The following is a 23,759-nucleotide window of genomic DNA, read 5'->3' as shown; positions in this document are numbered from 1 at the left end:
ACAGGCAGCATATCTGAGCCGCTTTCTTCTTCAGGTTTCACTACTATTTAAAAAAATAAATAAAAAAAATCTGTCTTTAACAGGTATCTACATATTTATACTAATCACAAAAAGTTAGGAAAATTCCACTTTTGGGTGATATCTATGGAAATTTATGGATGATATTATATCATAAAAGTCGGGCATTGAGTAGAGGTATGAAATTTCAAACATTTAATTGAGATGTATTTATTTATATTTATTGGGTATACCACAACAAATATGTCAATGTCTCAATAAGTTGTCATGTGGTCAAAGGATGTCCACTTCTCTGCCTTTCTCTGACTCCTCCAGTCTCTGTTCAACCTGCTGATGACACTCTGTGACTCTAAACTCAGTCAGTGGACACTTCCCTCTGACAACATCTAATTTGAAGCCTTGACTTGATTTTTGCGGTTAATCACCTTGTTAGAGAGAACAGCATGTTACGTTATAATTACTGAAACACCGAACAGTTGGACATGTGCATTCAAAAAGGTTAGAAGAGGTCAAATTAAGTTCACCTGTAAAGGTTATAGTGCATTTTAGGTGCACACTGAAATTTAATCCGAAAGCCGAATATCCCTAACTTTTTGTGAGTAGTGTATTACTACTGTGTTTATTTTATTTTTTGTGTGCTCTTGGCATCATTTGAAATGAAAGTTTATCCTCAATGGCTTTTGAGATCCAAATAAAGGTTAAATAAAAAGTCATTTTTTGAGGTACTTATAATTACATTTCCTGGTTAATTCGACTACAATACACAGTACAATATGCTACTTGTCAGATGGAAATGTACATATAACTCCTCTACATGTGTTTGACAGTTATAATTAGTTCATCTTGTTGTCTTAATGTTGTATGTGTGTTGTCTGGGGTTGGAAATTTATAAGCTTTGCTTCTTCCATCCCCATTTCAAACAGTGTCTGTTGTTGTTGTTGTTTGTCCTGTTCGATATATGGTTATATGGTGTCCTGTGGATTTTCTTGTTACAGTATGTTGTACGTGAGATATAATTTTGTTTGGTTTGAAATAAATATCTATATCTAATCTAATCTAATCTAATCTAATTTTCACATGGAGATTTTAATTTAAAAAATAGGATGAGTTTGTTAAGTTAAATAATGCATTTCCAACAATCTCCCACCCTTTTTATCTGGTGGCACCTTATTATATAGTTAAATTAATACTAGCTCCAAAAGAGACACATTTTCATTGAAAGTAACTGTTACAGGCCCAAATCAATGTTCAATCATCACCATTAATCCTCTCACAACCCCTTAGAATTATCTTGTGAACCATCTGGTTCATTGTCTGAGGTGCATCTCTTTTAAAGCTCAAGCCTCTTGAATATTCTTTTTTTTTTTATCTTTGTTCATTTGGTTCACACGGTTCAATAACAGTTGGTTTGTTCAGCATCAGAGGAGCAGAGGTCTCTCAACTACAGGAAAATGAGCACACAAAACGGTTAAAGCAATATCAAAGTTTTATTCTTAAAATGTAGTATAGAGAGGAACAGTAGTACAATTCAGAGAGAAAAGAGGAGAATGTAGTTCCATCTTTGAAAACCTTTGATAAAAACGTAAAAAGAGTAACCTGAATTTGCTTTGTGTTCGGAGGGCACTGAGGCGCGGCCCGAGTTTTGCATCACTGTTAAAGTTCGAGAGAAATTGAAAAATACAACCTTCTGCAACAGCGTAAAAAAATACAGCTGGGGAAAAAAAACCTCTGCTTTACATCTGTAGTGTTTTTGCTTCTTTTTCGTGTTTTTTTTTCTTTTGTCCATATAACAAATACAGCATAAAATCTAAAATGATACATCATAGTTTTTGAGTTTCATTCATTACAGTAAAATCAGTAGGATGGTAAATAGTATCAAAAGAACAAACAAGACAACAGGATGGTGTGATGAACAAGCACACAACGTGAACAGAGAGAGAAAGAGAGAGAGCGAAGAGCGGAAGGTGTAAGTTCACGGAAATAAACCATCACATCTGGAGGTTTGTAGCTGACTGTGTGTTCCATTAAGTAAATCCACTAGTTAAATAATATATTCTTCATATATATATATATATATATTTATCTCATATATTCTCCACATATATATACATATATGTATATATATATCCGTAATACAACCCCACCCACAGTGATTTGAAGGTAAAAGTGACACGAGGAGGATGAATATCTCTATGACTTAAAATATATCTTCTTCCACTGAGAGTAAAGAGAAGTCACACATCGTCTGTATCATTAGCACTTCAGTATATCCTACTGTATGCTCCACTGCATATGAACAGATACTGCTGTTCCAAGGTTTTAACCCGCAAACAATCCGTGTTTCTTTAGAAAATATGTGCTTAATGAAAAAACAAAAAAAGAGAAAGGAAACATCTGTGGAAAGGAAAATTAAACAATATGTATCTAGGGTAAAGTGAATGATTCTGTAGCATAAAAACATTTAAAAATCTCAACAATTACAGACACAAGCAAGGATTTTCTACACTAAGCAAGTTTTCACCTGGCTTTTCTCATACATTATATTTCAACAATAATTAAAAACAACAATTTTGGTTGGACAAATAGAAATTAACAGTCTTGATTGCATTTTGGAGTCAATATATAATATTAAATAACAAAACAAAACAAAAAAAAGTCTAATAAAAAAGTTGCGCATTGGAAGAAAGACACAACAGTTTTAATATAGTTCCATTCAGACCCGCTTTTGGGGAAGCAAGAAAAAACGAACAAAAAGAAAATTATTTTCATGAACGCAAAAGTAAGTGCATGTCTATGAGGCGCCATAGAGCTTCACTTTTTGTGGAACAAAGTGTTTTTCTACCTGGCAGACCTAAATAATAAAAACAAACTTACATCAAATTAAACAGATGACATTTTTTATACCTTTTACACATGAAAAATGGAGTTCTTTCAGAGTTTAAACATCACACATCATGATTTTCTGCACACTTCTCCCTCACAACCGACGTTCAAGTGATTCAAAATATATATACTGTATTTACTTTATAACTCAGTACCAAATATAAACAAACGTATAAAGGTATTGATGTCCACTTAGGTCCTCAAAACGTCAATTACAAGTACTGCCGGTAGTTCTACAAAAATGGTATGTGTGTGTATGAGTGTGTGTGCATTAAATAAAATAAAAAGCTTAAAAACAATGGCAAAGCATACCTGATAGTCGCCGTAGCACAACAGTGTTCTATAGTTTAAGCTGATTACATATGTATAACTGAGTCAGTTTAAGCTTTATGATTATAAACATCATATATAGCCTGTAGGTCCAGTATTTTGCAACAAGCATTACAGCACCAAACGTTTCGTCATTTGGCAAAATTCAAGCTTTAAGTGAAAGTCAGATGCTTTTCTTTAATAGTAATAAAGTGTTACTGTGACGCCGTGATTTGTATAAAGCTAGCAATAACATTTCCCCTTGTACTTTCGCTTTTTTTTTTTTTTTAATTAATCTTTTTTATCTTTTCTCCCGCTTAACAAAAAACCTCACGTTGTCTTTTCTCTTTTTTAAGCGTATTCAGTAGTTTTTGTTTCCTGCTAAATCTTGGTGTGCGGTCTGTTTGGTATAATATCACAACCCTCTTAAATTAATCATAAATATGGCTGTGATACATTAGAGTCACAAAACAGATTTTTTGGTTCCAAGATTTGTGCAGGGAAAGAAAAAAAAGAAAAGAAAAGAATAATATAATATTTAGCGCATCTAAACAAGATCTACAGAGCAAGTTAAAAATCTTCTTGTCGGCAATAACGCTCTTCTTCTGTGTACTTCTACAAGCATCAAGCAATATTCTCTCAGATTGAGCAGAAAGCAACAGCCATTACTGCGCCTGCTGCAGACAAAAAACAAAACAGAAATAAAAATTATAGCATCTTGATAAGACCATAATAACCTCTCTTCATAAATTAAATAATTAACATTTCTTTTTTTTTCTTTTAGATGATTGGCCAACCCCCAACTCAAAAACTACATCACCCTGCCCAACTCCCCCCCCCCGAAAAACAGGAAATAAAAATACATCACCAAAAACCTGATTTATCATATTATTTGTCGTTAGAATCTTTCTCTTGTGGGCTCACGGCCCAGAGTTGGACACATTTTTAACAATAATAAAATCTGTACATCTTCTAGAGTTCCCACTCTACCAAAGCTTTTTTTTTTAAATCCATCTCTTTACCATTGACTTGCACAATTAAGTAACCTCAAGGTTTGATAGCACTTTGGAGTTGATTGTTTACCAGCTAGTTTTTGTATACATATATATTAAACATCAACTTTTATTTTGTTTCTCAAGCTTGTTAAAATTCTTAGTCCTTTTCCGGGGCAGCACCAGCGTTGCCCTCACCCCAATTTGATTGGTCGTTGTCGGTAGGCTCCTCCCCCTCCAGGTCCTCCCCTTCCTCGCCCTCGAAGTCTTCGTCGCGGGGAAACTCCATGCCCTCCAGGCCCTCCTGAGTGGCCTGGTGCGAGTCGGCGCAGTCCGCACACACACCGTAGCGCCTCGAGCCGTGGCGGATACCAACGCTGGCAGCCAGCATGAAGATCTTCTTGCACACCATGCACTTGTACTTTTTGTCCTTCTTGTGCACCTGTAAGAGGGATGGGGAGAGAAGGGGGGGGGGGTCGAGGAGATGGGGGTGAGTCACGTTAGGATTTGTCAATACGACACTTTCAGGCTCAGTTTTAGGAAGCCAGGCTAGCTGGCAGCTTGCAGTAGCTGTACATTTACCATTTATTTTGGTATCAATCCTCTTATCCAACTCTAAGCAAGAAAGAAAATACGTCTATTCCGCAAAATGTCAAACTACTCATTTGTAAATTAATACAGAATAATTGCACTCGTTTTTATTTCTACAAAGGGAACTTGGGTATGAAAGAAAAAGCTTTTGTTCCATTAAGCTCAATTTGACAGTAGTAGAGTTGACTTTGGCTCAATAAAACAATTCAGATTACATTAGTATTTAGTTTGTTCTTTCCAAATGTGCTGCCAGAGCAATGATTTACTAAGCCTTCTTATTCTTAAACACAAGTAATGTGGGGCAGCCTCACAAATCCTGTCGTTTTGTACCACTTTGTGAGAGACCCTAAAATACTCTCTGCATTAGAATGAGATAAAAACACTGCCAGAAACTACTGCTATTAAAAAATATATTAGATTCTCTCCCTTGAGCCAAACCTACCAGACAAACATGAGGGAGGTGAAGTGTAACGAAGTGAAGGTGGCCGGATCACTGCAGCGCTTAATACAAGACACAACATCACATGGTGTTGTAAGAGTACATATGCGGACTCACCAGGGAATGTCTCTTTACGTGCTCGCGGCGGGTGAACAGCTTGCCACAGATGTCGCAGCTGAAGGAGCGCACGCCCGAGTGGATGATCAGGTGCCTCTTGAGCGTGCGGCGGTGCTTGGCGATGTAGTTACAGTGGGGGCACTTGAGCTTATTGAGGGCTAGGTGTGAGGACTCGCCTGGAAAGAGACAGATAAAAACACAAATATAAAGGATGCAGCCAAAGGTCAGCAAGAGCAAGCGTCATCTTCAAAAAACAAAAACAACTACAGTTTGCTCTTCGTCTGAAGTTTTAATCCGATTCAACTTATTAGTGAATTTGAAATGGCACAAGTCAATTATCGTAAAAGCCACATTTACATCTATAGATCTTCGGATGAGAAAGGGGGGTGTGTCAGGAACCAATATCCTGTTTATCAAATCACTGCGTGAGGATGCGGTCACCATTACAGAGAACACAATCCACCAACTTTGATGCATCACAGAAAGCTCATTCGGTGGAAGCTACATGGAAGTTTGTTAAACTGCAGAAATGCAACTGATTACAGCGGAGGCCGTGTAATCTTCACAGTCCTGTTCTGTCACCGTTGCTAAGTAACTGCTGCTTTTCTGCAGCTCAATTTAAATGATGTCGGGGGTCTCACCATGGCAATGTTAGAAAAGTGAAAGCAGTGAATTTAAAGCAGCGACCTGGATCTATCGCAGCATTGCATAAACATAATAACGCACAAAATGCTGGTGTAAGATCATTGTCAATTTGGAGGCTGAGATCACATCTGAACTACTTTCTGCCATTTAAGAGCTACAACTAATGATCTAATGACTCAGCCTGATAGGCCCTGATCAGATGGGCATTAACATCCCTCGTATCTGATCTAATCACAAGTGGGCAGCTCTAAGTGATGGTGTGAATGCGCCCCAGATGCATTGAGGACGCATTTGAGATCCAATCACTCAGATCACATTGAGGTGGTCTGGGTCACATATGGCCACGTTCTCTTAAAGCAAGCATGACATGGGCCACATGGTAGGACCACTTACTCAGCTAGGGTCCTCTTCCACTGTCTAATTAGTCTCAGCAGAGTTTCATAATGATTTAGTTTTTAAAAGGCTGAACTGCATCTCATTTCAGAGCTGTGCACAGTGCAACGATTTGCTCAACCCCCCTCTGTACAACAAGCAGCGGTGGCATCAACATGTGTGTAAAAGGAAGAAATCAAGATGTCCTCACACATGCACCGTCTTCATTATTCCCCTTGGGAAATGCTAACAAGCAACAGAGGGCAGCTGGGCTTCAAAAAAATAAATAAGCAATCTATTGATTTTGAAAAGGCTCCAAACAGAGAGCTGGTCTTAACTGTGGAGAGAGAGAGAGTGGGGTAACAGGGCCGGGCCTTTTGTTTGAACCAGGCAGCGCACAACAGAGGAGTTGTCAGGGGAGGTTGCTAGGGGGAGGAGGGAGGAGGGTTGATGAGAAGCAGGTCACCTGTGTATTCACTGTGTTGTGTGCGTGTGCTTGTGCGCGCGTGTGTGCATTTGTAGGGGGTGTCTACTCAAATTTCACTGTCACCTATACAGAGCAGACCATAAGTACTGCACCTTGGACAGGTACACATTAAACTACTAAATCTTAAGTCAGAAAACATGGGCATCTTGTTGTCCTCACACTGGTCATTTGTGTGTGTGTGTGTGTGTGTGTTGGGGGGTGAGGGGATCCGCTAAGAGCTGGCTGACAGACACAGCAGAGGTAGCACTCTCTCTCTATCCACCCATTGTGTATGCCCACTTTATCATGTCCATGGTCCTTTTAGGAACTAATTTAATTTTGGATACTTACATGATCATTCAATTAACTACGCTACAAGTTGTAGTGAAGCTTTTGTCTACAGGAAGTGAAATCTTTTTTTCCCCCCATGCCCGTCCTGTCCTACAGCTTCACAAACTATTTCAATTTGTGTGTAATTAAATCCTGTTGCCTGGTTTCCTATGTCTTTCAATCTAAAAAGGAAGAGCTGCCATCATAAATCCTGTACCAGCAAAACACGAGTACAGCAGTGTGTCCCAGTTCTATAGTACATACCGAATAAACATAATATGTACTGTATACATAACCGATAGCCTTAGTACATGGTTTGTGTAGTGATACATATAGTTTCTTATCTTATACTAACAGGAAGTGCCGACTACACTAAACGTCACTTCGTTACGGGAAAATGGTGTCTGACACCACATGTAAAGTCTTTTTATATTTTGTTTCACTTCACTTTAAAAAGGCGGACATGCTCTAGACATGCTCGGAGACTCTGATGTAGTTTCACACATTTGAGATGATGTGTGAATTTGGCTGACTGACAGAAATAAATCGGACTTGTTTCCGAGCTGACCTGTAAACAGACTGTTGTGGGGATTGCACAGATCATTACTTTGTGTAAAAGGCTCATGCAGTCCTAGAGATTTAAATGCTGATGAACATGAGTCCTCTGTTATTAGGGTGTACATTTTCACTGAAAGTTTCACTGAATTAGCCTGCGATTTCTTTTTTTTTTTTTTTTTAGTGGTAGTCGAGAGAGTACGGCGTCTTACCATTCTCCCAGGACTCTCCTTGCTGTAAGTCTTGGATGATGCTATACTGGATCTGATTGGCCAGCTCTGGGAAAGGGGGGAGGGGGCAAGAGAAATGAGAGGGAGAAAGAGAGATGAGAGGTGGTTGAGAGTCTGGGGGTTGCACACCTCACAACGCCTTGAGTACACAACTAAAACCCCCCTCCTCCCAAATGAAACAATGGAAGTTTCAGTTAACAACAAAGGCAAACGCAAACACACACACACAAACACAGGTCTCTACTATATGTAAAGCAGTGTGATCGTGAGGCCAGAGCAACAACCCGACAGTGTAACCAGGGCTCTCGCGGGGAGGGAGGGGTTAATTAGAGAAAGACAGAGTTGAGCCCTCACACTGGCTCAGCTTACGCTCAGCTTTTGTATACGAGCACCTGTGTTTGCGTGCGTGTGTGTGTGTGTGTGTGTGTCCGGTTCTTCCAGCATCAGTGCTAAGAGTCCATTAAAGACACGCCCCTTAGAGTGTGTGAGTGTGTGTCTATTCTCCCTGGGTCAATATTTGGAATAGTGAGGACAGCCCCGGTGCATTAGAGTGGATTAGGGAGAGAGGGGACTGCCCCTGGCGGCTTTGCACCTCGCAGGGATTGTGGGGGTGGGGGGTTATTATGCGTAGGTGTGTGTTTGTGCGCACGCTTTAACAGACTGGTGCGTATGCAAATGCATTTCACCTGCTCTGCGTGCAGCACCCACCCTTTACACAATCCAACAGTGTTGTTTGGAGAAGACTCAAGAATCCATGAGCTGCGAGTGAGTGCTGGTTGTGGGCTCCGAGTGGTAAGAGGAGACGGCTGTGGCAAAGCACTTGCAGGCTTGAAACCACCCTTCACTTTCAACTATTCTAATTTTCCACAACACTAGCCATCCTGCGACTCTGTGAAACGTCTACTGCCAACACCAGCTACCTCTGCAGTTATATTCGTCACCATTTTCTTCTTTTTTTAGTAAATCACCAGTCGTGAAATTACAAGTGGTAATCCATTTTAAAATGAGCTAACCACGACTTTAAAAAAAAAAAGAAAAAAAAAAGGATCAGCTGTTTTCAAGATTTATGTTATTTTAACTATTATGTTACAGCTCTTTAAATTGATAACAATTATTGGATTAATTCAAGATTCAAACAACAAAATTAGATTATTACACAGCATTTCCTAGAAATAAAATGTATTCACATTTCATGGTTGCATTTGTTATAACTAAATATCTATTGGCTTTGGGCTGATGGTTTAACAAAACCATACAGACTTTTTAGATTGGCTGTTTTCTGGACTTAATTTATTATCAGTAACACAATCAGCCCAGCACATTATAGATTGAATAACTGCTTTTAAAGATTTTAAAATGAGCACATAATGTGAAAGTAATACAGCTAGAGGAGCAGCACCATTGGAGCATGACCATACAGATCAAACTGAGGCAAAATTAAAGCCAAACGTGACATCGCCTTGAGAAACTGGGACAACTGCTCTTGGCTCAAAGTGAAATATGCAAGCAGATGAAAACCAATAGTGCAAGGAGGAGGTTGTCCATTTTAGAGCCCATCTCATCTCCAAAAGATGTGTTTTGGGAGCCTAGAAGTGGCCACATGCAAAATATTAGAACCTCCCAAGTCTCCTCTGCGTATATTAACAACGTTATAGGATAATCTAATAACCCACAGCAGACATACACATTATCAATTTTGCTTTGAAAAGTGCAACTAACATTTTTGACATCATGTGACACACACACACACACACCCAGATCAAGTCAAAACAAATGAGCATTGTATGCAATACAAGACTAATGAAGCCTCGACAGCAGGGAGGGATTGTGGGGAAGCACCAACATAAACTGAAACTGACAACAAATGTCTTTCTGTCCATAAATGGTACTGGATCATCTCGTGTACACGGCATCCATGTGGTTTTTATGTTTTCAACTTTACACATGCCATTTTTATTTTCATCTTTCATCTTCTCCATTATAACAATAAATAGAGTAGTAAATCTTATGTATTGATGCAACAACACCACTGCCTCCACTAAAAGTCACCATCATCTTCAGGAAGCCCTATGGGGAACAATTCCTCTGAAGGGAACTAAGAAAACGTTAAGACACTCTTTCTACAATGGGAACTGAAAACGCTGTGTACAGTATGACACTGCTAATAATCTGTCACAGAGATCAACCTTTTTTTGTTTGAACATTTTCATTTAAAAATAGGCCACTTGTTTATATCTACATACAAGCTGAAGAAATGGGTAAAAGGCCATCCTCTCACCCCGACTTCAAAGAGCACCAGGATAATTTGTTACACATTTCGGCCTCAAATTCTCTGGACACCACCTCTCCCACATGTTGGACAATAGAGCGCACAGCAGCTACAGTCAGACTAGCAGTGATAGTGAATACAACAATAAGTGATTGGCTGTCAAGACTGGGAGAAAGCTATTTTAGGTGAGCCAGTCTACATAGACAAATCTTTATTACTTTAACCCCTTTCAGAGACTAAATATTCACAAAACTATATTTAAACTGTTATATATAGTGTATGAATGAATTGTATTGTTTAGGATAAATGGACTGTTGTTATAATTCAGGGGTAAACAGCTGCTTTCAAACCTTTTTACTGTGACTAACAATACACTCAAGAGTCTCGACCATATCTTTATTTGGACAGGTGGTAGAGACATGGAGCTAAACAACGAAGACACATGAAGGGGAGTTGGAGAGTTAGCACACATGCAGACAAACTCTTTTAAGTGAGCGCCTCTCCAGGCTATTACAACACCCAGAATCACTTGGTGCACACATTAAAAAGAGCCCTAGGAGGAGCTGGAGGCACTAAGAGCATTGAAGCACATTTAGGGAGGCCTGGGGGAGAAATGTTTCCCCTGCTTTTCTCATTATCCTGCATTAGGGAGGGCTTCAGTCTCTCGCACACACGCTTACGCACACACACAAAATGTAGTTCTCTCTCTCTTTTTCTAGGCACACCACCCCCAATCCATACCACTCCACTTAATATGTCATATCATTATGGTAACATGGAGTGCCATGCTTAATGGGGCCAACAGAAGGAGAAGGCTGAAGCTGAGAGAAGAGATTACAAAGAGCGCGGTGTACTGTATGTGGTTAGGGTGGATGGAGCGAAGGATAGATTAAGAGATAGAAAGAGAAACGTATCAAAGAGACAGAATAAAAGTTTTATCAAATAAGAGTGAGTGAAAGCCAAATAAAGAGCTAGAGGGGACTCAGTGCCATAGAGTCTATTCTAAGTTGATGCAAGCTGGGACAAACTACAATTTTCATTCTGTATTTTTTTTTCTCTTCAACTCTTGATCTATTTATTTATTTATTTATAATTTTAAGTTACATAATGTCTCATCTTTTCTTTAAAGCGAGTCTCGGCAGCAACGTGGTAACACATCTCTGCGCTGAGGGTTCCAGGTGGGTGTAGTATTTGAAAGCCCCGCCTGCTCTAGTGATTAGTGGAGGGACTCACTTGTGGTCTAAGTGAGGCAGGTTAAAAGCTTGATAAGCAAATGTCCCTGCTGTTACATGTAACAGCAGGTGGTTAATTGAAAGCTTAAAATCCATACTTTTTGTGCTGTGATCAATAATTTGATTGCGACAACCAGTGAGTGTTTCCCCATGCAGGCGGCAGCTTAGCTTCTGCATCATAGTTGTGACATTTTCGGATACATCATAAAATGATCACAGATAATTTGTATAAATTGGACAAAAAAGTCACAACAGTGAAATTATTTTTAAATTATATTCCATTTATTTTTATGTATTATTTTATTCAATTTATTATCAAATATTATATTAAATAAAGAGGATACTTGAACTTTTATTTGATGCAACGTTGCAGACTTTGTGTGAGCATAACCTAGTTCTTGAATGTGACAGTAGTTTAATGATTCAGAGGTTAAAGTGATGCCAATAAAGGAGCGGGGCCTAAGGCAGACAGATCTACTGATGCTCTGTGACTGGTTATCGTCTACTACGTGCAGTAGTTGTAAATCAGTTTCCACTGTGCAGATATTTAGAGAGTGGGCTGAGCAGGGGAACCCAATTTCACCAAAGGGAGGTAAAAAAAAAAATAATTTGTATCATTGCACTTCTTACAGTTATGTGATTCTTTAGGTTAAGGGTTAGATATTATGAAAGACATCCACCTTGTCTTTTAATGAGACTGCTCTTTGACCCTGAGTATGTTGTTAAATGTCATGTATTCTAGGCTACTTCAACATGTACAGCTGACTGTCTGTATTACGTTTTATACACTGTAGAACAGTGTTCATATTTATGTGAAATCTTGATATGTCACAATAATCCTATGTGCTTCTCTCTACCATAGACGGTCTCTTTTTCCTCTTTTTATAGGTGAGAACCTGGAAGTGGGATCAGTGTGAGGTGTCTTTAAGGTTCGGATGTGTGTCTTACCTGCGTTTTCAGAGAGGGAGGAGAAGTCCTCTCTGGGGTAGGAGGCTGAGGGCTGGACGAACATCCCCTCATCGAATCCCTCTTCAGGCTCTGGTGGGAAGTTGTAGACGAAACGCCGTGTCGTGGTCTGTTTTTTCCTCCGCCCGCTCCCGGCTGCAGCATCCGGTGCCTCTCGTTTTATTGCTGCGGGTGCTGCTGCGGCGCCACCTGTGGCAGGCTCGTTCCAGACGAAGACCTGCGCCTGGCAGCCCGACTCCCGCATTTCATTGGTCTCTGCTGAATCAGAGGAGTTCTCGTTGTTTTGGGCCCAGCTACCAGAGGATCCAGGGGTCACCAGGGCACAGCCCTCGTTCCTGACCACCGTCACCTCGATATCACTGGTTTCCTCCTTCACCCTGCCGCTCTCATCTTCTTCTTCCATTGCGTCTTTTCCTTGGTTGTTGCTGGCCTTGATTGACAGCTTCGACAGGATGCTCGTGGCCCAGAAGTTGCTTGGCTTCCGGTCCAGCCTTCTGTGTCCCTCTTTGGCCACCATCTGCCTCTTGTTGTAGTCTACCACCACTGAATCAGGAGCCTCCTGCTTGATGCTAATATTGAGAGCATCTTTTATAAAAGCCCTACACGACTGTACAACTTCTGTCATCTGGAGGTAACTAGCGACTGACATCACCTCAATGGCATTTTGGCTTGTAAGCAGCAGATTCCCGGAGTAGAGAAAGTCGAGGATAACTGAGAAGCCCTGACCAGCAGCGACATCCAGGTGCGTGACTGTGGCCTGGTCCTGGGCCTCGCTCTTGGTCAGACAGTAGAGGGTTTTGAAGTAGCGGCTGCCCGCCACCAGGATGTTCTTGTGTGCACGGAACACCTGGCCCGAGACGACGATGTTGACGTCACAGAGGATGCCACTTTTGCGTTGCTTGTCCAACTCCTGGAGAAGCTGGTAACAGTAGGAGTTCTCGTTGGGCTTGCTGCGGTAATCTTCCTCTGAGCAGTTAGTGGAGGGGCTGGCGTTGTCGGAGGGCCTCGTCATCTCCTTTTGGTAAAAGAGAGGGGAGAAAAAAAGAGAAGAGAAAATTACTGCATAAGGCTTGTATTCCGAAACAGGTAATTTGCAAAAGCAAGCATGAATACAATTGTATACGGGGTTCCAAGTGTCACACCAACGCACCTGCCCTGGGGGTGAAACAGGTTTAACAGGCTTCTGTTATGGGGAAGGTGGGAAAGAGGCAATGAAAGGTGTATTACTTTTAGGCCGGGTAGTTTTACATAGGGCTGTAATGAATTTCTTTTTTAAACTACTAAACACAGAAAGTGTAACATTAGGCAAGATAATAATTCTATAAAACCTGAAGGACTGTAATTAAACATGTTACGGCAGAGTATTTGATCATTATTCAGTAGAAGAAATCCACCTCACATCTTGCACCATTACAAATACTTTAGACTGCAGTGTTCCCTGCTTTTCATGAAGGTGTATTTGCTGTACATTTTTTCATGGGGTGGCTCACGTACATGTGTATACATCCACCCCCTCACACACCCACTTTATGATTTCTGACATTTTCCTGAATGCATTTCGACAACGCTGGAGAACACGTCCAGACTTGCTGCATCCTGTAACTGTAGGCTCAGAGGGCACAGCTCTGGTGATAGTGGGGTAAACGTTTTCACTGAATCGAATGTTTAAAATAACAGTGACACCTGTTTAAGAAAAAGGAAAATGTGTCCTGTGGCTATGATCCAACAGGTGGAGAAACTAGCATCTCTACTTCTGACCAACTACTGCTTGTATGACTGCGGGAAAACATCTCAAAAAAAGACAAGACTTGACAAAAACCTTTCACCGGGGCTGCCAATGAAACCTCATACTTTCAGTTTAAAAATATGCCATCCGTTTGTGTTGCACTGAAGAAACCTCTACCTCACTTTACAACTGCATTTGTTCAGATATGTAGGACAGTACAATCAAAAACATAAAAGATTCAAACCAGAGACAACACATCTAAGAGACATACACTGAAAACCACTGTCCATCAGGATTCCCCACAGTGGCTTTTTGTATATGTTGGGAAATATTTGATGCTTTTATTACCTCTGGAGGAAACCAGGAGCAAAATCAAACCCCTAATTCATAACAACTCCTGAAATTCTTGGCTGACGGTGTCATCACGACAAAGACAGCCGACTACTTTTCATAATTAAAACACACCGATCTGGTGATGTCATTCGTTCCATCGCCAAATTGTAAAGTAGTTTTGCAAGATCTCTCGCACACGCCGCCGAGCTTCCATCCTGTAAAAATTCAGATCAGCTAGTAAACTAGATGTAAAGTGGGCCACAGTCAGGCCTGGAGGAGGACTGACAAGTGTCCAGACTGAGCGTGCAACCTGACTGTGGGCTGGGAGGGGAACTGGCAGGAGCAAAGAACTACCCTGTAACAGCCCCACTCCCCCTCCCCTGCTCCCCCACTGCAGGGCAAAGGGCCAGCCTGGTACGGAGCAGAGGAGAGAGGAGTATACACACACACACACAAGTGCATACATATGCTTAAACCAGCTACACAACGTATTGCATATAACCCAGATAGTTTAGGTTAAAAGGTAAATGTATCCATGCTCCGAGACAAAACACACAGCCCAATAGAGATAACCGGTACGTGCAGATGTCTATATTGTAGTGTTTCCTCGGAGCACACACATGTAGCAGCATACATCTCTAGCTCATTTTAGAATTGCACAGCAGATGTCCTAATCCAGAATAATTCACATCGCTCGAGCCCTGCATTTTTGCCCCCACTCACCACCATCTCTTCCACACACACACACACACACACACAGAAACCAAGCTGCCTACACATACACACAGCTGGGGTTTCAGCTCGAGTAATTCAGATTAAATCCATTTCTCTGAGGTCCCCACCCAGCCCCCACCCCTACTCTCTCCACACTGCAGCTCTTGTCCAGGGCAGCCTGGGCACACAGTATAGTATAGGGGGGCTTATCATCCTCTGCCACAGCTGGAGGGGCAGAGATGGGATGAAATGAAAGGCTGAATGAGGGAAGGGGATGGAGAGGGCGAAAGTGGGTGTGCTTTCCTGGCTAGAAGAAATTTTAAAAAAGGAGGATAGAGGGACAGAAAATGACAGACAAGAGCTAAAGTGAGGAGTTGTGATGGAGAGAAAAAGGGAGATATAGAGATGATAGAAATAAGTGAGACGATGTGAAATGGCTGGAGCATAAAAAGAGAAAAGCCTGCTAATGCAGACACAAAGAAAACAAGTGAGAGCATGAAGCAGAAATTGAGAGAGCGAAACCTTGAGCCTCGAGAAAAAGGGCGGAGGAGAAAATGTGGAGCAGAGGGGGACAAAAAAGTGAGCGCAGTGGAGAGAGGGAGATGGGTCACCCCATTTTAGCCCTGACAATGGCCCGTGTTCTGCCCGAGGCTCATTGTCCACTCACTGTGGGCCTTTGAGAAAGGGCTCAGCACTCACTCTTATTACACAGCGGCTCCCACTTCGCAGGCATAGAAAGGAGCCATGGTGTATGTGGGTGAGGCAAAGAGGATGAGGAGAGGGAGACGAAAATTATTCCATGATATACACATCAAAGCCTCTGGAGGGGCAGTGGTGGTCTTGTTGAGTACTTTGATGGAATATATTGGTTTGGTGTAGCGAAGAGCACGAGTGCTATCACAACAAGACGAGTTAGATATGCTTTTAAGTTAGATTGCCAGTGGTCACGCACAGTTATTGCAGCATTGTTTTTGTCTACTACTCCCCTCATTTGACGAATTTCGCAGCATAAATGCCTTTCAATCATACATACAGTCAGGAGATGGTGAGGGTTAAAACAGTAAAAAGCCAATGCCTTAGAAATCCCATAAATAAACAAGCATTCCCAGACTACTAGCAGGGTTTTTGTAGGCGAGACCCTTTTTTTTTAATCATTTCAACGAACCATCCTTCCCACCCCCAAAACCCCATGACTCCCCACAGCTTTTATCTATTATACATAGCAAGGCAACAGGCCAGAGAGGTAAGACTTGGCCTGGCACTTCTGATACGAGTTCTGTGTTAGTGTGTGTGTGTGTGTGTGTGTGTGTGTGTGTGTGTGTGTGTGTGTGTGTGTGTGTGTGTGTGTGTGTGTGTGTGTGTGTGAGAGAGCATACTTATTGGAATCAGGCTAGGACAGCCTGGTACTGGATAAGTTGCTCCATACTGGCCTCATCAGCAGCATCATCCTTTCTCCAGATGTGCCACGTGTGAACTGGGAGCTACAGAACCCAGCAGACCAACCCTGCATAGCAGATGCTGGAGGCAAAACCAGCCTGGGCCAACAGAGAATGTGGGGACAATATCAACCTACCCCAGGCGTGACGTGGCTAGGGTTTTTTGGGTTTTCTTTTCCTCATCTGAGCCCGAGATGGTAGGGGTGGAAGAATGAAAGAGAGAGAGAGTGAAAGCGAGTCCAAGGAGGAGGGTGCCGGAGAAGAAGAATCCTTTGATCTAGGTCAAACATAGGCGCTTCAAATCTTTTGTGAATGTCCAATAAGAATTGATTTACAGGTGGATTAAACAAAACAAGATGGTCATAAATTCAAGCTTACCGATGCACTGACTATACGCAGTCAAGATATGCTACATCTTGGAGAATGGAGCCCTTCCACAAAAATAAACCACAAACCCAAACAAACCACAAAGCCCCAAGGCCAAGCAGAGCCATGCCAAACACTCAGACACACCTCTAACAGATCATGTGATACAGCACTGTCCCCATGCAACATAATGACCCACTGGAGCCAGTTTTTGTTTACCATTTACACACACGTTTGCCTCCATCCTCTCTCTAATCTACACCCACCCACCTCAATCCAATCCCCTGACCAGCCCAGCCCTGAGGCCATTTCCACCGGTCTTTTCCTAACTCCCCATATCTACTGTATCCTTCCCTCAATCCTCCTCTCCTCTCCTCACCCAACCCGTCTGTCCCCTAGTTGTTAGAACAATACCGTAGTGTGTGTTTGGCCCAAGGTGTGGGAGGGCTGCACCGAGTGTCTCTCGGCGTCCTAACAATGCCTCAACAGAAGAGGCAAAGAGGGGGGAAAGATGAGGGGAGGGTAGAGTCACTGATGGATTCAACAAGAAGAATTCTCCCTCTGGCTCCACCCCACCCCATTCCCTTGACCTGTGGCCCCCAATAAACATCCCATCTATCTGGCAGACACCAGGCCGCAATGGGTGGGTCCCCTTCCAACGCGGGGAGACTCGCTTTTTACAATGAGTTCGGTGTTTGCCTCAACTAAAATGAGAGTGAAATTTACTTGTATAGCCCCCCCCCCCAATATTTGAAATTCCTCCCTGGGGGTCAGTTAAGTATCGTGTTATCGTATGGTATACGCCCCAATCAGGCCAACACAGTGATGCAGGTAGAACAAATGTGTTTGACTGTCAAACAGATTGGGTCCACACATTATCTAACCTCACTACATTAGTCAGATACAGATGAGCAGGTGCCTCTATCAACAGGAAGACAGCACCAAAAGAAAGACACCAGAGAATAGGGAAGGAGAGGAAAAGGAGGGAGTGGAGAGTGGCTATGAAGAGCTGAAACTCACTGCATGCAATAATTATGCAATGTACCTCTGGGTGTTACAATGTATAGGGAACTACATTTGTCAAATAGGTGCTGTATATGTTGATGATGTGGCAATGAATGTGGGTATAACAGGTTTGGTGGCCCCACATCTCACACGCAGCTTAAGTATGAAAATGGGTGAGGGAGTGGATTACTTATGCCTCATCATAACCTTTTACCAGCAAGTAAACATAAGGAAAAACACTGTTGCTTGAGAATGAAACCGATCCAGGCTCCATCTGATGACAAAGAACCAATGGTATACTTCTGCCACATCTTAACCTTTTACCAGCGTTAGGAACAATCTGAGCACAAGGCAGCGTCTAGAGAATTAAGGACAACAGCCCCCTTCTCCAAGGAGACCCACATTTACCGCAGCTGCCCTGGTGTGCTAGGGCTAATCGAGTTAGCTTTAACGAATGCAGCAGAGGCCTGACTAACGTCAGGAATGGGTGAATGGAACAAGACGTTGCCTCGTAACACCATAATTCCCCTTATCACGATATCAAAAACCAGGAAAAAATAATTCAATACATATCAGAATTAAATTGTTTCCAGTAGCGCAGCAATGGTACTTTATCTCTCTAGCTCTATCCTTCATGTGGAAATGGCCTGGATAACCTCTCAGTACAGTGTCTGGGGTCCTTGTTGCTAGGGAAAAACCACACCAAGCCCCTAATCCACTCCTACTGCTCTCCTTACCAATTAGAGATGTGTACAAGTTAGCGGATCACTTTAAGTCATTCTGATTAGTGATTGCGTGTACAAAGGAAGGAACTAAATGTAGTAGTGCAATCCTCTTCACTCACAAATTAGAGTCAAATAGCGCCCCGCACTTAATTCCCCTGACAGCTCCAACCATTGTCAGGATATGAGACTGGATATGGCAGTGAACAAGGAACAGTTAGCAACAGCAAGTTTTTCTAATATAATAATAGGAGAAATGTCCTTGCCTGATCGTTCAGGCAAATATGCCCTCCCCCCACCCCCCTTTTTATGGGGTAACTGAAAGAATACCATTGAGATGTTGCCAACACTGCAATAAAAATAATGAACCAATAAAAAGACCTCATGCACATCAATAAAGATAGAGATGACCAAATATAAAGGTGGCTTGGTTGTTTCCAATTAAAAGCATACTGAAAACTATACAACCGATTGTCAATAACTTAACCTTAAATGTGGACTACAACTCTATGTGCCAAGTAAATAAAGAGTAGGCCTAATGGTTTCAGTCTTGTGTATACAGGGTGGCGCCTTAATCATAAAATATGCCCCAAAGGTAGAACACTAGGGACCATTAATCCAGAAATATGTGGATGACAGGGTCAGGTGATGCCATGTCATCCTATTTACTGACATCAATTTCCCTCATTCAAGCCTATTCAAAAGATTGCACACAGGGCAGGCAAGCTGTCAGGCTCCGGGCAACATGATTTACTCCTCCTCTTGTTCAGCCCTGCAAATGACACCATCTATGGATTTTGGGGGGTCATTCTAGCACAATGCCTCTAATTTAGCTACCCAAAGGGAGGAGGAGGAGGTGGAGTAGGAGGAAGAAATGCGCCAGAGGTCACAGGACTGCGAGCCAGCAGAACTGCATGAGAGGCCAAAGGAGGGGGGTGGGTGCCTTTGGTAGGGGTGCGGTTCCCCAAAGGCTGCTAGGGTCGAGCCCTTGCCATTGTGTGACCTCTAGCAAAGCTAGCAATCAAGACAGCTGCCGATGCAACATAAGGGTTTAACTGTACCGTATACATATGAATCAAAGAACTCTACAACACGTCTCATGTCCATTACATGTCCATGGCTTAACACTTGTGACAGGCGACTCATCATCGCCCAGTATGAGACACAGCCTCCGGTGTGACAGCGGCTAGCAGGTGTCACTCTGGAGCAGGTCTGTGCGTCCAACCTGACACTTTGCAGGCTACACGCTCACATCTTCAGCCTTTGATACGTGAATCAGAGAGATTCGTGTCACTTCCACTGAGAAGTGGCTGAGCGCGTTTTGGCCATTCCCCTAACTCACTTAGTCGACATTAGCCTCGCTAGGGGTTTTCCACTCCCGTCCCTTGGTTGGCCATCTACCTCCGGCGACAGAGCAAAGCTACAAGCGGCTAGTGGGCTAAGCTAGTCCTTAGCGCAGGTTAGCAGCAGGCTGATGCTAGCTAATTAGCCTGGAGAAGGGATTGTGAAGCTTAGGTAATAGCCTATTATCGCCTTATTTGTGTTTTACAAGTTGTACAGACTGTCGTGATAAGTGACAAACAAAGCAGAGACGTTGACATATTTCAGTGCAAATGTGCGGCAGGTAGCTGTTATTAATGCGGACGCAGGTAGTAGTAACCAAACGAAAGAAAGCGTCATGGACGTGAGCTAACGTTACCTGTTTGGTGGGGTCATTCCTCCCGTGCTCCGAAGACAGGTGATGTCTTAGCAGCAAGGCCCGTTTGTAGTTGCGACTGCCTTTGACAAGCTCGTCGCTGTTTTTAGTGGCAATGTTGTGACACCAAGAGCACGACATGAGTCCGGTCTCCTGGCAAAATTTGAGCCAGGGAAATTCTTGTAACCACGAAGCATGAAACAGTGAGTGTTTCTGGAGCAGCGTCTGCGGTCTCATCTCTACCCCTGATTTCCTGGATCCAGTATCCAGGCTTCCCGTCGTCGCTCCGCTTCCCGACTCCCGGTTGTCGGCGGCGGCGTTAACGTTACTGCTGGGACCGTTCCCCGCTGCTGTCCAGCGACTCCCCTCCCTGGAGCCGTCCTCCCCGGCGGCGGCTTCCTCTGAGCCCACACGGTCGTCGCCGTCCCCGGCCGCCGAGCTGGCCCCTTCCGGGTCCTCTTCTTCTTCCTCCGCTTCGGGTTCCGTGCTATCGCTGACAGACCCAGCGCCCTCCACTCTCTTCTGCGACGGTCCTTTCGCCCCCAGATCCCTGTCCTCCTCTTGATCTGGCCTGTTCCCGTTAAAATGTCGGTCTTGACAGGCCGGGGCCTCCCAGCTGTTACAGTTCCCCCCACCGATACCGCTGGAACCCGTTAACCCAGCTAATCCACCCCCTCGGAAAGCCAACGACCTGCGGTTTCTCTCACCGGACATTTTTCTTAAAATATATTACAATCTTCACTTTCTCAACAGTATTCCCCTCCGACAAAAAAATAATGTGATTGCAAGCGATGTATTTTCCGAAAGAGATGGACCGTCGTCGTTTCTTTTCACCGCTTTGGCCCTACCGGTGAGAGTATGTAGGTTATGCGGAAATAAATAAAGGTTTTAAACGCATAATGAATTTCAGGGTTCTCGCTGCGTCCGCGCAGGCCCCGCAGAGGTCGAATGGCAACGACTTTCTTCCCCACAATGCACCTCGATCAGAGAAAGGGGGGGTTGGAGAGGGAGGGGACGGCTTTTAAAGGAAGATGGGGGTGCTGTTGATCAGCAAGGGGTCTTTTGTGTTTGAAGGCTGCACCCATTTTCCGCATGCTTTTGATCTTTTGACTTTACTTGACTTCTCAGACCATAAATGCTAACTTGTGTGCCCCACTTAAGCCCCTCTTCTAAAAGGGGTTTCGATACTATTCCTGTTCCTGTATCATGTTTCTCCATGAATTTCATAATAACTTGACGTGTCTCCATAGTTGGAATATTGTTGATAGTTTTTTTTTTTTATTTAAAGAAGAAAACTCGTTAAATTAGATTTGACAATAATAATATGAATAGAACACAATGTAAGTAATGGCAAAAGTAAATTACATGTACACCATATGTGTGTGTGTCTGAGTGTGTGTAAGTGCATGTGTGTGTGTGTATTAATTGTTATATTTAATACATCTGAAAAAATGCCTATTAATGTATTTGTTACATTAATATTAATACCTCAGTACTGTAGAAACCCTTTTTGTCTGAAGCATATGAGATTAATGTTGAGTATATACCACCATGATTTCACTGCATATTTGTTTTTTGTCAGGATATATGATTTAATGATTTAATTAATGAGTACAAACAGTATAAAGGTAATAAAAAAAAAGAGTGCAGCAAAGTCTTGTTATGTGTAATCATTCAGGTTAGAAATTGGCGTCCTCAGGAGACTATTGAGTTGTTATAGCCTACAGAGAAGTATTTTAACATATCAACAAGCAACTCCGGTCCATCTCTCTTCAATGTCATCAAGGTTGGGTCCAGCAGGTGGCACTCTTTCATGTGAACATCTCTGTTTGTAATACTTAACATAGTTGGGTGTATAGTTTCAGTGCTGTCCAATTAAGGGCTTTGCACCTAGTATGTGAACAAGAAAGAGTTTTAACCAAAGGTTTTGATTAAGGTAGGGGATAAAAGCTAGGGGGTCGTATATCCCATTATGGTGGTGAAATTCCCAAGGGGGCTATAAGGTATGGCATGCATGATAAATGTATCTCTTTATTTCTCCAGTTCATATAAGGACTGGTTATCAACCTGACATTACAAATGGAATGAGACCGACAAATTTAATTCCCCTGCAGTGAATTGGATTGTGTACGTCAAATGATTATCTCAGGAATTAAATAAATGCGTATGCTTTGCAGGTATGTGTGATTGAGTGTTTGACACTATTATACCTTCAGCTAGGTAATAAATCATTTATTGTATTCGTATAAGATGTGTTTCAAACTCTGGTGGTGATTACATTGTAAGTGAGGGGGGAAGTCAAGCTGTCTGTTTCACATTCAGTTTAACTGTCTTCAATTTAAGTGTTTATGAATGAATATTTCAAAACATTCAGTAAATATGTCGAACTTATACTTCAGTTCTGAGATATGTTATAGGCAACTGTTAATGACTCTCTTTTAGCCCACTTGGGCTATTCTTCCATGGACTCTTTGAAGAATAGCCCAAGTGCGCTAAAAGAGATCCAAACAAACAAACAAACAAACAGAATAGAATAGAGATTGAACAGATTTTGGGAAGCAAACACAGACATGTGAAATGAACAAAAATATGTCCATATTAGATCAACAAATCAACTGACGAATTTTGTTGGCATATAAAAGCTGCATTCCAAACATTCCTACTGCTCTACCTTCTGTACATGATTACCGCAGGTCACACACCAGTTTTTATGCCTTTGCGTTGGCAACAGCAACAGCCAGAGGCATATTATTTTTATGTTATCTGTCTGCAAGTCCCCTCAAATTTGGCACAAACAAATTCAATTGGACTCAAGGATGAACTCATTCAATTTTACTGGTCAAAGGTCAGGATCACGGTGACCTCAGGAAACATCTTTTAGCCATTACTCAACACTTTACACAGAAATCAGCTATGACAAAATTTCACATTATGGTGACTATGAATGAACATGGATGTTACTTGAAATTTGTCCGAGGCAGAAGTATAACATAGGAATGTAACTGTTTTGGGATCAGAAGCACCATACACTTTTCTATATGTGATGTGTTCGCCCCCTTCTTTAGTGACGTAATGATGTCTTGATATAAACTCATATTTTGTTTTTCTTTTATCTTAAACAAATACACTTGTGTTTTTTGGGAGGATGCAATAAAAACGAAATTATATATATTGTGGCATGTATACAGTAGTATATTCACACACACAAGGCAGTGCCAACATAAATGAACTGCAGTCTCAGAAGAGGATACAACATATTATACATATAAATATACTGACGAATTACATCAATACCATAAAAAGTGCATATTAGCAGTGTAAAACAGCTTGTGTAAGGGTCAGGGTTG

At 42.1% G+C, this 23,759-nt stretch overlaps 1 protein-coding gene across 2 annotated transcripts; it reads right to left on the bottom strand.

Moving 5' to 3' along the window:
• Positions 1 to 1,537: 1,537 nt before the first annotated feature.
• zbtb10 (zinc finger and BTB domain containing 10) lies at positions 1,538 to 21,362 on the bottom strand. 2 transcript variants are annotated; one of them, XM_083982564.1, is made up of 6 exons: positions 20,416 to 21,362; positions 12,397 to 13,429; positions 7,930 to 7,995; positions 5,350 to 5,525; positions 4,401 to 4,644; positions 1,538 to 3,887 (listed from the first exon to the last, which is right to left on the bottom strand). In XM_083982564.1, the coding sequence occupies exons 1-6, from the start codon at positions 21,124 to 21,126 to the stop codon at positions 3,850 to 3,852; spliced, it is 2,268 nt and encodes a 755-aa protein (XP_083838690.1). In that variant the 5' UTR covers positions 21,127 to 21,362; the 3' UTR covers positions 1,538 to 3,849. The 2 variants fall into 2 exon arrangements, with proteins under 2 accessions (XP_083838690.1, XP_083838691.1); XM_083982565.1 differs by lacking the exons at positions 1,538 to 3,887; positions 7,930 to 7,995 and having other exon boundaries at positions 4,064 to 4,644.
• Positions 21,363 to 23,759: the final 2,397 nt, after the last annotated feature.

The sequence above is a fragment of the Trachurus trachurus genome, assembly GCF_905171665.1.
Source record: "Trachurus trachurus genome assembly, chromosome: 11".
NCBI classification, from domain to species: Eukaryota; Metazoa; Chordata; class Actinopteri; order Carangiformes; family Carangidae; genus Trachurus; species Trachurus trachurus.
Note: the sequence above shows the minus strand (reverse complement) of the source record. Positions and strands in the feature narration are given on the sequence as shown.